General features: G+C 42.6%; 1 protein-coding gene across 3 annotated transcripts in view; it reads right to left on the reverse strand.

Annotated features, from left to right (window-relative positions):
- Positions 1-17,068, reverse strand: part of inpp5a (inositol polyphosphate-5-phosphatase A) — a 499,011-nt gene that overhangs the window by 91,019 nt on the left and 390,924 nt on the right. For all 3 annotated transcript variants that reach the window (XM_080205594.1, XM_080205595.1, XM_080205596.1), the window contains exon 9: positions 15,303-15,387. In XM_080205594.1, coding sequence (XP_080061720.1) covers positions 15,303-15,387 — 85 coding nt within the window. The remainder of the gene's footprint in view (positions 1-15,302; positions 15,388-17,068) is intronic.

Raw genomic sequence — 17,068 nt, forward strand, 5'->3', positions numbered from 1 at the left:
AGCATTGAGAAAACGGTCCACTTTAGTCAGCTTTTCATTATTTATGCACTCCATGTTTGACTCCTGTTTGGAGGGAAGCAGCGAGACCGCTAAGACCTGTGCTATTGAAGAGGTTGCAAACTCTTTGGGAGATGTGGGGTTGTGGAGTGAGTTTGTCTGCAGTCCTCGAGCCATTATTACTTAGCTCCGATTCTCTGGGATTTGTGAAGAACATTTTATTCTTCCCACCTCAAATTCACAGAAACTGTCGGATAGACACCCCCCTGCCCCTCCCCCCCACCCCCAGGGGAGACTCCTCCCTTATGCCAAATAAATCAATCAACAAGTAACAACATCTGCCTAGACAGCACAGGGGAAAGGGCACCGCGACATGCTCAAAGGACAAAATGACAGCAAGAAGCAAACACTGATCTGTGGGCTGCTTTCAAATTTATGAAAAAAGGTCACGACCTGGCCTCAGCTGTAACACATCCACAGATGCATAAAGACAATGGGATAAAACCGCCAAAAAAAATTGCAACACTCCATTAAATGCATTTTCATGTACTGCGACACAGAAATGATTTTTTTTTGCTTAAATAAGAGAGGATAATAATAACTGTTCATCACGCTGGAATATGGAGTAGAGTGGCCACGCTTTCAACAGGACAAAGGGAACAGCAGTTCATCAACTCCCAGCCAGACCCTGATCTCAGCTGCACCATCAGCAAGAAGGTGACAGTGCAAGGCTGGGTACTCCTCCACTAGGAAACAGGAGTAATCGAAGGCCACGTTATCCTGGCCCATACTCATCGGCCTCCTGGTAACTGGCCCATGAGCTGCATTACTGAGGCTTTATCATGGATAACGTGCTCCCCCCAGCCATGTAATGACACAGGAGCCTTTAAAAGTGAAGAATAAATAACCTTTTTTCCAACCGGGCAAGGAAAACACAAGGCAGGACAGTTCGAAGAGAATAACATTAAGGTGACTTTTTATTTATACATTCGCGGGACGTTCCAAAACAAAGCCAGAGTCAAGAAATTACTTGGGAGTGGTTATTGATGCTTCGTGGATAAAATATTCATTTGTACACTGCAAGGTTGCATACAAAGGCACGTGGGTTAGGTGGATTGGCCATGCTGAATTGCCCCCTAGTGTCAGGGGGACTAGCCATGGCAAATGTATGGGGTTATGGGGATAGGGCCAGGGTGAGATGGTGGTCGGTGCAGATTCAATGGGCAAATTCTGTACTGTAGGATTCTATGAAGTCAAATTGTATTGTCATGTTGGCTGAAGTTTTGAGTGTTGAACCAAGATACAAGACCACCTTCCTGCTCGTCTCTGAATGAATGGATGGGAAATTTTACATCCACCTGAATGGGCAGCGGGGGACTTGGTCTAATACTTTATTCAAAGAATGATCCCTCTTGACAATACAATGCACCTTGGTAGTGTCAGCCTAGATTACTCCTTCAAAGTCCTGCAGTGGAACTTGAACCAAACTTCTAATTCACAGGTGAGAGTACTACTCAGCAAAATGAATTGCATGGCAGAGTACATTCTTGAGCGTGGTGCGTCAGTATGGAGCAGTTTAATTAAACAGAGATATACTCTGCACTGATGGTGGTGGACTTCGACTGGGAGATTGTCACAGTGAAGATTACAAATAGCTGTTAATAGAAAGTAGCCAGAGGCTACTGGTGGATGAGAGAGACAAATTATCAGGATTTCCAATATCGCCATAAGTGTAACAAGTGAGACAACTTTACCATGGATCACATGATAGAAACAAGAAGGGCTAGATTGTCCTCTTTGATGCTGAATTCAGGCAGAATGGGACATCAGGCCTCCACGCTGAATTCACCCCAACCACGACCCATGGTCAAGGGACATTTCAAACACATGGTTGAGCAAATCAGTGAAAATTGGCAAAAAAAACCCCATAGTGGTGCAGAAGAAATGTTTCTGTGTCACCATAATCTGTCACAAGGGATCCGAAGGGCCCAGAAACATTTGGAAAAATCCTTCACACAGAGATAATCGGGTGCAATTTTGAAGCTGAAATCAAGATAGAATTGGCCTCTTCTCGGTCTTCACAGAATTGTGGAACTTTCCCACTGTTATTCTGGACCTGAAACTATGTTCCATTCGGCAGCCCCAGGGGAATATTGGTTACTGGGGTAGTGGGAGAGAAGTTGAATGGGAGGCCAAGCTCCCTCTACCCAGCAGCACTTATGTGCAATGGAGAGAGAACAAGTCACCAATCTGGTCCTGACAGCTGGGGGGTAACTGAAACTCAAGTTTGGGCAATGAGGTTATGGTCGGTTTCACTAGGCCACTTCCTGTTTTATTCAAAGTGAACCTTCTTAAATCCTTTCAACTCTGGGTGCAATTGGGTAATACTGCACTGGCAGAGTGGGACCAATGGGCACTCACCCACAGAAGTTATTATGCATGTTGAAAGCATGAAGTAGAATAACATAGACAGTGTTGAGCTGTGCTTGTTTATGTTTAGCCTTTCGGTACTTTAATCAAAAAAGCCAATTCAAATTAAATCCAATCATGGTCTGCACATGAGCAATAAACCAGATCCAAGCCGACAGGATGAGAAATTGCACCCCCTCCCAAGCTGGATCTAATGCTTCATCTTAGCCAAAAGGCTGACATAGCTTAAAAAAAGTTGCATCAGGTAAAGCCTCGGTTTAACTCCACTGGCCACCCTGATCCTTTACTCTACCCTGGCTTAGGCAAACCATGACCATGGGTAAGTGTGATGGGCTAGCCTCGTCCCCTGCGTGATCAGTTGGGGTGAAGATAATTTGTCACAAGCGAGGACAGGTAATAATCCTTCCAAGCGCAATACATGACTGAGATCTGAGAAGTCTGATTGTGAACGCTATCATGGTCATTTCACTATATCTTACACCAGCGGAATACTGTGCCCAATTCTGGTCACCACACTACCAGAAAGACATGGAGGCTTTGAAGGGATTGCAGAAAAGGTTTATCGGGATGTTGCCTGGTATGGAGGGTATTAGCTATGAGGAGAGGTTGAATCACCTGGGATTGTTCTCCCTGGGAAAGACAGAAGCTGAAGGGTGACCTGATAGAAGTTTATAAAATTATGAGAGGTATAGATTGGGTAACAGTTGGAAGCTTTTTCTGAGGACAGAAATTACAATGACAACAAGGCACAAGTTCAAGATGAGGGATTGGCACGCCATTCACCTCGAGCGCAATTGCTGAAATGTCAACCATTAAAATGAAAAGTGCTCCTTCAACTGACTATATAGTGAGACTTTTATGAAAATGATTGAACTGGTGTACTGTAACAGAGCCAAATCTTGTACTCAATGAGGGAAATTGTTCTGTCCAAGACTTGTTGGATTTGATTCTGTTCTACTACTGGTGTAACGACATTTGACCTGGAAGCAATGCAGGAAGGAAAATGTGTAAATTGTTTAAAAGCTCTGTGGAACCTGTAATTGTTTTTAAGAACATTTCAAAAGGACGTTTAAGAGTTTGCAACAATTGTAAAGAGTTAATGGTAATTTCCTTGGATAATGAGAAATATTGAGCCAGGTGCTCTGGTGACCCTTGACCTGGAACAGGAAGGAAGTTAACAAACTAGAAGTCATATGACAGGACACAAAGGAGAGCTTTAAGCAGTGGATGTGGAGGGTGAAGGCACAGATATAGACACAAAAAGAAAGCAGATGGGGACAGAAAGAGGAACAGCTAATCTTTGTGAGGAGAAGCAGCAAATCACTCTTAGGAAGAATTCAGTTTTTCACTTTGGCAGAAAGGGAAAGGGGAGCTCTTGCAGGCAATGTATAAGCTGGCTAAAAAAGATCTAAAACCTGAAAAGTTGTGTGAATAGCTTGATATCACTAAAAAACTGAGTGTTTTCCCAGACGTGTCCAAACCATGAACTCCGGTGTTGTTGGTTGGTCAATTGAAGAGGAACGCTGGAAAGCTGGAGCATAAGAACCAGGAGGAGGAGTAGGCCATCTGGTCCCTCGAGCCTGCTCCGCCATTCAATAAGACCATGGCTGAACTTTTCGTGGGCTCAGCTCCACTTATCCGCCCGCTCACCATAACCCTTAATTCCTTTACTGTTCAAAAATGTATCTATCCTTGCCTTAGACCACCAGGACTGTCGTGAGAGAATGTGTCTTGCTAATGATAATTGTATTAGTGAAACTTGAAGGTGAAAGCTATTGTCAGATAGGGCTTGTAACCTGTCCTGTGTGAATAAGGAACTTGTGGAGCTACACAGGGCCACATGTCTTCAAAGAGTCACAAGGGTGCTTGTGATTATGTAAGATGTTGCTTTGTTGTATTGATGATTTAAAGTGTAACCACCCTCTTACTAGAGGCCTATTAATTCATGTTTAATTTGCATTGGTCCTGCTTCATTTTGAAGTAATAGTTACAAAAAGTGAAAAGTGATAAAGCTCTGCATTTTGGGATCATTAAATCAATCTGGTTATTTTGGGCTGGGATTTTCTGCCTCTGCTGAGTTGGGACCCGCCACGGGGGGTGTGGAGTCTCAGCTAAATTTCCACTGACTTTTGATGGGACTGGATGATCCCAGCAGTGGGCAGGGCAGGACAAACCCATCCTTGGCTTACACCCCCACCCCCCCAACCCTTCAGATTGCAAGTACAGTCAAAATGAAGGGAAAGTTAACTACTGGCTCCCAAACCTGATCTGGTTGAGGTTTATAGAGTAAATGTCTGCCTGGATCTTGTGCTGTCCTTCTTTGAAGATGGAGATTGGAGTCTGATCACATACTGGAGCCTGACTGCAAATATTAATCCTTCAGAGCAAACCTGCCAGGATCTGTGTGCAGATTCATAAGAGACTCAAGAAATTTAAATATGTCACAGAAGGTTTTCCTATAGGCCTAAAGGATCAGCACCGTTTTCCCCCAACTAGCAGGAACTACTGGCTACTTCAGACACTTCATTGCTCGATACCTGTCACAGTATTATTTCTGGGGCACTGTATTTATTCAATTGCCTCTGTTTCACCCAATGATACAGAAACTTCTAATTTCTTGGCTAACTATAATTTCCTGTGGGGTCACCTGGGGCGGAATTTTATTTTCCTTCCCCTACCCCCAGAGGTGGGCTGGGTTGCAGCGGGCTGTCCGTCAGAGAAGGTGGTAATCAGTTGCCTTCCCGATTTTCCTCCCCCCATTAGGCCTGTGCTGGGAAGGCTTGAGGATGGCCTTTCTGAGGCCAACGGAGGTCCTCGAGAGATCCGTTAAGAAAAGCCTCTTGCCACCACTATTACGAGGGTAATGCCATGTGGGAAGCCTGTCAGAAGATATCCAGGAGAGGCATAGGCTATTTATGGGTGAATACCTTACTTTTGGGGATGATTGTTGATCCTCTCCCTGGATTATGTAGTTCTGGAAATGGCTACTACTCCCAGTGCTGATATGGGAGAACTGAGGACCTTTGATTGATATGCATCCTCTTGGGAATGGAGTATCTGCTCCACATTAGGTGATATGGCAATTTAATGGGAGCCCTAGTGGCAGGGTTTCTGCTTGTTGGGACTTGCAGAGATTGGATCAGCAAGGGTGCCACCAGCTTTGGAGGTTGGAATCCTTGTCATCGGTGTTAAATTCTGCTACTTTTTCTGTAAGTGTCATTGTTTAGCCTTGTGGACAGTTAAAAGTCAACCACATGCTGTGGGACAGGAGCCACATATAAGCCAGACCATTAGGAGTGGGAAGTTCCCTAAAAGACCTAGTTATGCCAATTGAGCAGTTTTCATAGTCATTATCTAGTGCCAACCTACAGTTTATCAGCCTCATTAAATTTATTCACAATTTGACACAGTGAGATTTGAACATTTGACTTCCGGACTACTGGTTCAAGACTGAACAGCTAGTCGACTGTGCCCTGTGTTATGATTACTTTAGATGAATTGAGCTTCTGTTGTTGTTTCCCTCCCTCCTTGCCCCCAGCTACAGTTCAGCTGGTGACACTGTCGTCTTTGAGTCAGAGAGAATGACTTCAAGATCCACTACAGCATCTTGTGCACAAAAATTTCGGCTGACACTCAGAAGAGCAGGAAAGTTATCCTTGGTATCCTGGCAAATAATGATGTGGAGATGCCGGCATTGGACTGGGGTAAACACAGTAAGAAGTCTCACAACACCAGGATAAAGTCCAACAGGTTTATTTGTGAATAGAACTCCCCACTCACCCGATGAAGGGGCAGCAAGCGCTCTGAAAGCTAGTGGCTTTTGCTGCCAAATAAACCTGTTGGACTTTATCCTGGCAAATAGTCACCTCTCAGTCAACAACAGGAAAAACAGGCTATTTGATAATTAGCACAACGCTCTTGCTGGGAGCTTGCTGTGCGCAAAATGGCTGCCAGGTTTAGTGCATTACGACAGTGACTGCATTTCAAAAGTTCTTCACTGTAAAGCAATTTTGGAAATCCAGAGGTGGTGAAAGGTGCTATACAAATGCATCTTTCTTTAGATTGTCCTGATTTTGAGAAGTGGAATGATCCAGGAAACCCAGCTCTCCCTGTCCACCACGAAGCCAAACTTCACCAACCATCTGCAAGGTTTCTTTGTGGAAAAGGATTGTTCATGATTCCCTTTCCTCCTTCCCAAAGTAATGTGCTCCGTCACCGTGAGAGCTCCATCTAATGGTCTGTTTGGGAACTGGCAGGGCTCAAAACATGCAGTGTTTGAAATATTTACTGTGTCTCGGTGACTGTTCAGATTTTTAACATTTAACTACCCCCCCCCCCCCCCCCACCCCCCAACCCCCAACCCTCCAAACCAACTGCTTGTACACAAGCCAGTAATTAGCATTGTGCATCATCTGAGCCACAGTTTCCTGGTACACAATCCAAATGATGCAGGTTCCAATGTTACGAGGTTTAAACATTCCCAAAGCATAGTTTCCAAATCATAAGCAGCCCTTCACCCTCACGATGCTGAAGAACTTCTCAAATTCTTCCCGCCAGCTGACGTGCACACCCTCCCACGCTCATTAGAAAATTTCCCCTTTTTTTATGACTGGATTGTCCTGCATTTCCCTTTTGTTCCCAGCGCGAGATGAGGCTTCTTTCAGGATGGCATTTGCTCCTTCTGACTTTTTAAATGAATTGTATCCCCATTTGAGCCTTCACTATAATGGGCATAAACAGCAGTGGTGACAATGCACTTTCAGAATAAACACAGCTGTGATGACTGTGATTACCTGAATAATGAGCTGGAAATCTGCATTATCTCAGTGGTGACAAAGAAGCACCAATTACAAGTAGTACAGTGGCTCCAGCAATTGATGCTGATTAGGTGTTCAGGGCAACAAGGCATTGAAATGATGTTTGTTCTTCAGTTCTTTAAAGTAGCCACAAGACAAAGGAGGCCAAGCTTGGCCCTTTAAAAGCTTGAACAGATTTGTTCAGAAGTAATAAATAATAAGTAATAAAATCAGTTTGAGTACTCCACAAAGAGCCATATATATATCCTGGCCCCAGACATCCCATGCAGTTACTGGCCCCCCACCTGCCCTAAGAAGGGTTATCAACCCCATCAGAAGAATCCTGCAGTCTCCGAGAATTAAAGTAATCCAGACAGAGAGAGAGAGAGCAAATAATGGGGCATTCCAATACATGATTTTTAAAAATTTTCTCTGAATTCTTTCATTTATGTTGTCATTGCGTGCCTAAATTGCAGAAGAGGCCATTCAGCCCATCTCACCCGCACCAACTCTCCAACAGAGCATTTTACCCAGGTTCTCTTCCCTGCCCAATACCCGTAACCCACACATTTCCCTTGTTTGATCCGTCTAACACGTTGGGACACTAAGGGAGAATTTACCATGGCCAATCAACCTAACCTGCACATTTTGAGCCAGTAAAGGAGTATTTAGCACGGCCAATCCACCTAATCTGCACATCTTGGGACAGTAAGAAGTCTCACAACACCAGGTTAAAGTCCAACAGGTTTATTTGGTAGTAAACGCCACTAGCTTTCAGAGCGCTGTTCCTTCGTCAGGTGAATGGAGAGTTCTGATCACAAACTCAAGAACTCTCCACTCACTTGATGAAGTAGCAGCGCTCTGAAAGCTAGTGGCGTTTACTACCAAATAAACCTGTTGGACTTTAACCCGGTGTTGTGAGACTTCTTACTGTGTTTACCCCAGTCCAACACTGGTATCGCCGCATCTTGGGACACCCATGGAGAACTTAGCACACCCGATTCACCTAACCTGTAAATCTTTGGAGTGTGGGGGGGAACCAGAGCATCCAGAGGAAACCCATGCAAACACAGGGGGAATGTGCAATCTCCCAAGTCACCCAAAGCTGGAGCTGAATCCAGTCCCTTGTGCTGTGAGGCAGCAGTTCTAACCACCGTGCTTTCATGGCCTCTTTTAAAAGATGTTCCATACAAATATACTGCTCTACACCTCTGCTCACTGCTACAATGCACAGGCATCCTATCTACATTTTCTGTCTCTGAAATATTCTTCCAATTAGAATTTTGAGAGGCAGGATCCAGAGGCATTTAGAGATGCAAGGACTGATTAGGGACAGTCAATATGGCTTTGTGAGTGGAAAATCATGTCTACAAATTTGATTGAGTTTTTTGAAGGGGTAACCAAGAAGGTAGATGAGGGCGATGCAGTTGATGTTGTCTACGTGGACTTTAGCAAGGACTTTGTCAAGGTACCGCATGATAGTTTGTTGCATAAGACTAAATCTCATGGGATTCCAGGTGAGGTATCTAAATGGATACAAAATTGGCTTCTTAGAGAGTTGTTTTGCAAACTGAAGGCCTGTGACCAGCAGTGTGCCTCAGGGATCAGTGCTGGGTCCACTATTATTTGTCATTTATATTAATGATTTGGATGAGAATATAGGAGGCATGGTTTGTAAGTTTGCGGATGTCACTAGATTGTGGCATAGTGGACAGTGAAGAAAGTTATCTTCAATTGCAACGGGACCTTGATCAATTGGGCCAGTGGGCTGATGAATGGCAGACGGAGTTTAATTTAGACAAATGCGAGGTGATGCATTTTGTAGATTGAACCAGGGCAAGACTTACTCGGTTAATGGTAGGGCGTTGGGGAGAGTTACAGAACAAAGAGACCTAGGGGTACATGTTCATAGCTCCTTGAAAGTGGAGTCAAGGTGGACAGAGTGGTGAAGAAGACATTCAGCATGCTTGGTTTCATCGGTCAGAACATTGAATACAGGAATTGGAATGTCTTGTTCAAGTTGTACAAGACATTGGTAAGGCCACACTTAGAATACTGTGTGCAATTCTGGTCACCCTACTATAGAATATTATTAAACTATAAAGAGTGCAGAAAAGATTTACCAGATGCTATCGAAACTTAATGGATTGAGTTACAGGAAGAGGCTGGATAGACTGGGACTTTCTTCTCTGGAGCGTAGAAGACTGAGGGGTGATCTTATAGAGGTCTATAAAATAATGAGGAGCACAGTTCAGCTCGATAGTCAATATCTTTTACCAAAGGTAGGGGAGTCTAAAACTAGAGAACATAGGTTTCAGGTGAGAGGAGAGAGATACAGAAGTGCCCAGAGGGACAATTTTTTCACACAGAAGGTGGTGAGTGTCTGGAACAAGCTGTCAGAGGTAATAGTAGAGGTGGGTACAATGTTGTCTTTTAAAAAGCATTTAGATAGTTACATGGGTAAGTTGGGTATAGAGGAATATGGGCCAAATGCGGGCAATTGGGATTAGCTTAGGGGTTTAAAAAAAAAGGCGGCATGGACAAGTTGGGCCAAAGGGCCTGTTTCTATACTGTAAACCTCTATGACTTTAGAATGGAGTACAAGGACACTTTTCCTTAACTCCAAGTGGAAAACCTGAATGAGAAAGCAGTACAACATTTATCAAAAGGAGTAAAACTGAAAACATCTGGATATTGACAGACAATATTACATGGCTGTGGTAAAGGTCTAAAAACCATAACAGTAATTTAAAAGTACATTAATTATAATATGCCAAAGGTGCTTTAACATCAGCTATCGCAATACATTCTCTAGAGAGGTTTTAAAATTACAGTAAAGGATGGCATTAACAACTGATTAAGCAGCCTCAAATCGTAATTAATAGGAGAATTGTCTTTCCAAAGCTTGACCAATATGGAAGCATCTCCTCAGAAAGCTGGGGAAAGAAATATTATTAAAAAGTATCTGTAAAATACATGTTCAGCTCATCGCAATCTGAGCTCCAAAGTCAGTCCTTAAATGAGAAACGCAGACTAGAGCCACACTCACATCAGAAAACCATTCAATCTATTCCGAATAAATAGTTACTTTGAATTATGAGCTCACCATCCATTTGTTGCAATTAAACGTCGAGAGCAAATAAAACTAATTCTTTTACGATTGAATCTGAACCAGGCTGATATTGGAAGACCAACTGAAATCACAATGCATCTTAAAGACTGATAAACACTGCTCACAGTCCAAGCAGTTTTCTAGAGTTACACTCCTTCAGGAGCTGGGTTATTTCATTCAGTTTTACATGTGCTTCGATGAACAATATGGCCTTTTCTTATTTTTGAGTTTTCCTGATTCCTAATGATTCAAATTTCCTGATTTAAGTGGAGGCTTGTGCACTGCTGTCCAAAGGAGCTGAAACCAATGTTTAATCTGAGCAGAAACAACAAACTCTCTTAGAGTGTAGTATTGTCTCCTGTATGATCATTTAATGGGCATAAAGAAAGGACTGTGTAAAAAGGGTACCAACTGGGATCAATGTGACTACCAACTGATGGTGATTGGTGCTACAAATCAAAATCAAACAAGAGGGCGCTCAGCAGAGTGCATAATTCCATGTGCTTATGTTAACTCAACATCATTCCAATTACACACTTCTTCCTTGAGCTCTTTCCCTGTCTGGTTGATGCTTAGTTGCTACAAAGCTGAAAAAAAATCCTTTCATGAAGAGTTTTCATTGCATTGATTCTTTAAGCCAGTCCACATTCAACAACCTGCTCTAAAAACCCTGCTCACATTTTGATAGCTGTGACAAATCAGTTGACGTAATCCATCACATTCTAAAACAACTAACAGCAGTCTACATAAAGCACAATATTCTTTTAAAGAAAATCAATCTGCCCTTGCTCCCAATGTTAATGGGCTCAAAACAATTCCAGGATCTGAATCCAAATCCACCTCTTTGCCAAAAAACCCAATCAATTCTTCTTCGTGCCAGACCCTATCCATGCACCAGGTTTCGCTGTAATCTATCCATTAGCATTTGAGATATTAGACAAGCAGGTTAACAAACTGGGGCAAAAACATTAACTCTGTCCATCTCTATGGTGGAGTTATTATCCTTAAAACAGTTTTACCTTAATAAACTCCACCAAAAAGGGGAGAGCTCCCCAGCTGCAGAAAGGACAATGGAAGATATCAGCTCTCCAATCCAAAGGGTCTCTTTAAGCTTTCAAAGGCATTTACTCTGATTTTTAGGTCAAGTACCATTTACCATGTCCATTAACATTTATCCACACATCTTCATTTTGCATTTGTTCATTTCAGTCAATCAATCACAGAATTGGCGCCATTCAGACGTAAAGCACAAGCTGGCAGTTTGACAACATTATAATTCGGATTAGCATTTCCAGACAGTCGAACATATTAGGTTCTATTTAATGAATGTTAAACAGCCAGAACTTAGAGGTAACAAGGTGACCAGGTACTGAATGTTGACTTGTTAATTATGCACAATATATAGAAAGGGTAAGTCAGCACTGGCTGCCTGGTATGTTGGAGGGGAACGGGCCAGGAGAGTTTATCCCATTGCACAGTAAGTTTGAAAATAAACCTAAATAAGATAAAGGCTAGCGTTGGGTTCATCCTTCTAGAATATGTATTTATCTGAACTAACATAATTCTGAGCGTTATATTGCCCGGGTCTCTGTTTACAGGTAGGGTATATTCACATGGTGACTGTAGTGTGTGTGTGTGTGTGTGTGTGTGTGTGTGTGTGTGTGTGTGTGAAGCATTTAAGATGTAAGCGCAGCTTGCAGCTGGTATCAAAGCTTGTCCTGGCCCTAAGGCAGATTGAGATGGCCTGGAGAAGGTATTCTCACCCCAACTCACTTTGACGAGATTAGGGCAACCTATTTGCAAGTTTGGTATCACATCTGATCCCAAGCTGATGTTCCAACCTCATATTCACACCATCACTAACACTGCCAAATTTCCAGCCCCATAACATCATCTGAATCTGGCGCTGTCTCAGAAACACAAAAATAGGGGGCGGAGGCCATTTGGCCCTTCAATATGATCATGGTTGATCCTCAACACCATATTTTCACTCACTCCCCATAACCCCTGGACACCTTTAGAATCTAGAAATCTAACTATTTTCTTCTTAAATATATTCAGTAACTTGGCCTCCACAGTCTTCTGTGGCGACTTGGGGATTTTCACCATAACCTCATTGCAGTGTTAATATAAGCCTACTGTGGCACTAATAAATAAATCAAACTAGAGAATTCGAGAGGCTCACTATTCTCTAACTGAAGAAGTTTCTTCTTATCTCAGTCCTAAATGGCTTATTCCATATCCCGAGACTGATCTCTTGTTAATAAAACCCCCAACCAGAGAAAACAACATCCCTACATCCAATCTGTCCAGCCCTGTCAGAATTTTATACATTTCAATCAGATCCCTTCATTCTTCTAAATTGCAGTAAATACACGCCTGGTCTACCCAATCTCTCCTCATGTGGCGATCCTACCATCCCAGGCGTGAACATTTGTGGTACTCCCTCTATGGCAAGTATATCGTTTCTTAGATAAAGAGACCAAAACTGCACACAGTACTCCAAGTGTGTTCTCACCAACAGATATACTCCTGGCTCACATGCTGCTGAAACTATTATTCATGTCTTTATTACCTCCAGCTTCTGTTTTAATGAATGCTTGGCTGGTTTCCCACATTCTACCCTCTTGAAACTTGAGCTAATGCAAAGCTCCCCACCCACCTCTGCTCACTGACCAACATTGGTTCCCAGTCAAGCAATGCCTTGACTTTAAAATTTTCATCCGTGGGTGGAAGCCGGCAGGATCTTTCGGTCCTGCCAATGTCTCTGGCATTTTGTGTGATTCGCACATCCAGCTGCTGGGGAACCTGCCGTAGGGAGGTTATGTCTTTGGTGGAACCACAAGATCCTGCTGGCGGGCAGAGCTGGAAGATTCCACCCCTTGTTTTCAAATCCCTCCATGGTCTCGCCCCTCCATAATTGTGTAACAGCCAATTCCCCACCCAGCCCCCCCAACCCTAACCCACCACAATATCTACACACCTGTGTTACAGGCCTCTGTGCACTCACATTGGTGACTGTGCCTTCAGTTGCCTGGGCCCCAAGCTCCCTTGCCTTCATCTCTCTATCTCACTTTCCTTTTTTAAGACACTCCATAAACATAACTTTTACCAAGCTTTTTATCACCTAACCCTAATAGCTCTTTATGTTGCTTGGTGTCATACTTTGATTCACAATGCTTCTGTGAAGTGACGTGGGACTTTTTATGATGTTAACAACACTATATTAGCTCTATTGTTGTTGAGTCAGAGGCTTCAACACCAAATTATACGTTGCACAAAGTTGGTGCAAAATCGAAACAGCTTTGCACCGATATAAAGCCTGCAGTGCGAATATTCCATTAGTCTAGGAAAACTACGAAACTCCCTCTCTAACAGCACTGTGGATGAGTCTACACCTGGGGGACTGCAGCGGCTCAAGAAGGCAGCTCACCACCACCCTCTAGAAGACAATTAGGGATAGGCAATGAACGCTAGCCTAGGCTGCAACATCTACACACCATGAGTGAATTACAAATCATCAATTTACTTTGAATTTGAATTTAAACATGCCAGTAAAAGACATTAGTGGGAGTGGAATCATCCTCAAAATTCAAAGTATTTGCCGAGAACTGTTCAACAGATGGGCGCATTCAGAATCATTGCCCTCATTTCTAAAAGCGTTTCTTTACCTTATTTTGAACTGCAGATAGATACTGTGTAAAAAGAAAAGCTTTTGTTCTGTGGTAACGGATTGTGATTTGTACTGCAGCACTAACATTTAAATAATGCAGCCCAGTCCTCGCTTTCCCAACACCCAGCATTTCAGACAATTGGTAAAATCACTAAACAAAATCCACTTCTCGCCGGTGAATCTGAAGCTTTCATTCCCCACTTTATGAAAAAAGAGTGTACCAATTTGAAAAAAAGATGCTTTAGTGAACATTTGGAAACAAAGTTAGTGAAACAATTTAATGACTTTCATATGCAAGTTACAAAAGCTCATTCTAACAAGCTAATCAGTTACTTAACTGTACATAAATACTTCCATGAGTTTCTGTCTTCTACAAAGTTTGCCGATATGTGTGACATTTTAATTTTCTGATAGTCATTTTGTCCTTAATTTTTTAAAAATTTCATCCTAATTATTCTTATTTGATTTATCTTTCTTTTCATCCAAATTACTTGTAAATGATCAAATCCACTGTAAACATATCACTGACTGCAGTGCCCACACCAGTGATACAGCTCAACTGGTAACATTATTCCAGAGTCTACAAACCAGAGCAAAATGGGTCATGGATTGGAGAACCTGCTGATTCCCATTTATTGCAATTAAAAACGGTTTCTCTTTTAAAAACAACAAGAGTTAATAGTGTTAGTGCTAGTGGTCATTCTACTTATAATATATTTAATATAGTGTAAATGAGGGATAGCCACGTGGATACACAGTTTATTTCTATGAGTTTTGCATGTTGTGATTAATTAGTCTCTAAATGTGCTGGTGAGGCGTTCTACTTACAATGGTTAGCGCTGCTGCCTCACAATGCCAGGGACCCAGGTTCGATTCCTGACTTGGGTCAGTGTCTACGTGGAGTCTGCACATTCTCTCCATATCTATGTGGGCTTCCTATGGGTGCTCCTGTTTCCTCCCACAGTCCGAAAGACGTGCTGGTTAGGTGCATTGGCCATACTCAGTTATCCCTCAGTGTACCCGAACAGGTGCTGGAGTGTTGTGACTAGAGATTTTTCACAGTAATTTCATTGCAGTGTTAATGTAAGCCTACTTGTGACATTAATAAACTTTAAACTCAAGAATTTTTATATGATGCTTTCAAGCTCTGAGACTCTTGACTTACACTTTCACAAGAATTGTTCCCTTTTTGAAAGCCAATCCAATTCCTGACCAAGCTGTGAAACTAGAAAGTGAAAAATTTGAATGGTGACAGAACTAGAGGCTGCTTGGACATTTGCCTGACAACACCTACCTCTATCACACCTTTAGAATCCAACCTGAAGTTGAAGTCACCAAACAGGAAGTGTGGCACCTTCTCATATCGTTGGTCTGTAATCCTAGAGTGAGGGACGAGAAGTTTATTCGCATTTTCTGTACACTTTCAGCTCAAGGTTTATTCATTTTAAATAACAGAACAGTGCCAAGCCAAGGGAACAAAAACAATTCTTCAGCAACTCCCTGCCAGAAACATGGGAGCGTTGAATTTACCCTTAGAAATTCAACCACTTTGGATGAAATTATACCAAATATCAAAAGTTACATTGTAAAGTAACCGATCCTCATGATATTATTTGGGAAATTTGGGTGGCATAATACTTCCTATAGGAGGGTGTCCTGACAGGTAATGCAACTGTATCAGAATTATTGATTAACAATGAGCTAATAACTCAACTCAAAATACATTTTTTACATGACATTTTGCAGTTTCCCCCAAGTGTTTGGGTGATTGAATGTTGGAACTTTATCATTCTGTGAGTGCCCTTTATTTTGGATCTCCTATTGTATTCATCCTTCCCTTTACCATGTTCAAAGATGGGAGAACATGCAGAAAAATAATGTACAAGATAAGAGGTACAGGCCAGGAGTGTGATGGAATTGTCTTCATTTGCCTGAATGAGCCTTGTTCAAGAACTCCAATTCCAAAGCAATCTGCCTGAAAGGCACCTTCTCCACTACCTTAAACATTTACTGCTTCCACCACTAGCACACCCTGAAGTCAGTGTGTACCACTTACAAGATGCACTGCAGCAACTTGCTAAGGCTTCTTTAACAGCACCTCCCAAACTCCATGACCACATCTGCCTAGCAGGACAAGGGCAGAAGGTGGATGGGAGAATGATCACCTGCAAGTTCCTTTTCAAGTCACACAACATCCTGACTTGGAAATACATTGTCATTCCTTCAGTCATCCACAGGATTGAAATCCTGGAATCTCTACTTAACAGCACTGTAAGGAGTTTCTACACCACATAGTCTGCAGCAGATCAAGATGAAAATTTACCATCACCTTCTCAAGAGTAATCAAGGATGGGCAATATATATTGATATTGCCAGCATCACCCACATTCCATAAATGAATAAAAGCTGTAATAATTGGTGGTAAGTCTTTCATACTTAGCAGCACTGGGAAGAGTGGTGAGCTCAGCAAATCTAATGGGATGCGGTTTTGTAGCTTGGGTAGCACTTGGTGGATGATCTTGGAGTTTAGGAACACATTTTACAAGGCAATGTTTTGTTGCTTCAGCACTAAATCTCTAATTCCAAGTTCTGGTCCTCGTCAGCAGCATCCTATGGGCATATAATACTCTTGTCCTTTGGCAAGGGAATCCCTCTCATTCAGCTCCTGCAGCGGAGGCTGAAATCCAAACGTCCTGTCCCCAAATATGACTCCCACCATTTTTGTGAAGGGGTGATGGGAATGGGGGCAATGCCAGTTTGCATGCCCATGGTTCACGGTGTCTGATTTTCATTAGCCAGGATTGGGAAACTTATGATATGAGCAGATTATACCCACAGGTCTAAACATTGTGGAGCCCTCTGGAGAGGTGGTGTACTCTTTTAGAGAGGCAAGATCCATTTCAGTATTATCCCGGCACACCATTGGGGATGGTCAGGTGCACTTTGGGAGAAGTAAGATGCTGTTTGGGAGGGACAAGCTGGCTTTTGGGATTGTTAAAGTAGATGTGAATGTGCTTATAAAGTGCACAAACTCATTGGAACTATCCAGGGGGCCGTCAA

Source organism: Carcharhinus amblyrhynchos, chromosome 17 (assembly GCF_965287045.1).
Source record: "Carcharhinus amblyrhynchos chromosome 17, sCarAmb.v2.hapA, whole genome shotgun sequence".
NCBI lineage: Eukaryota > Metazoa > Chordata > Chondrichthyes > Carcharhiniformes > Carcharhinidae > Carcharhinus > Carcharhinus amblyrhynchos.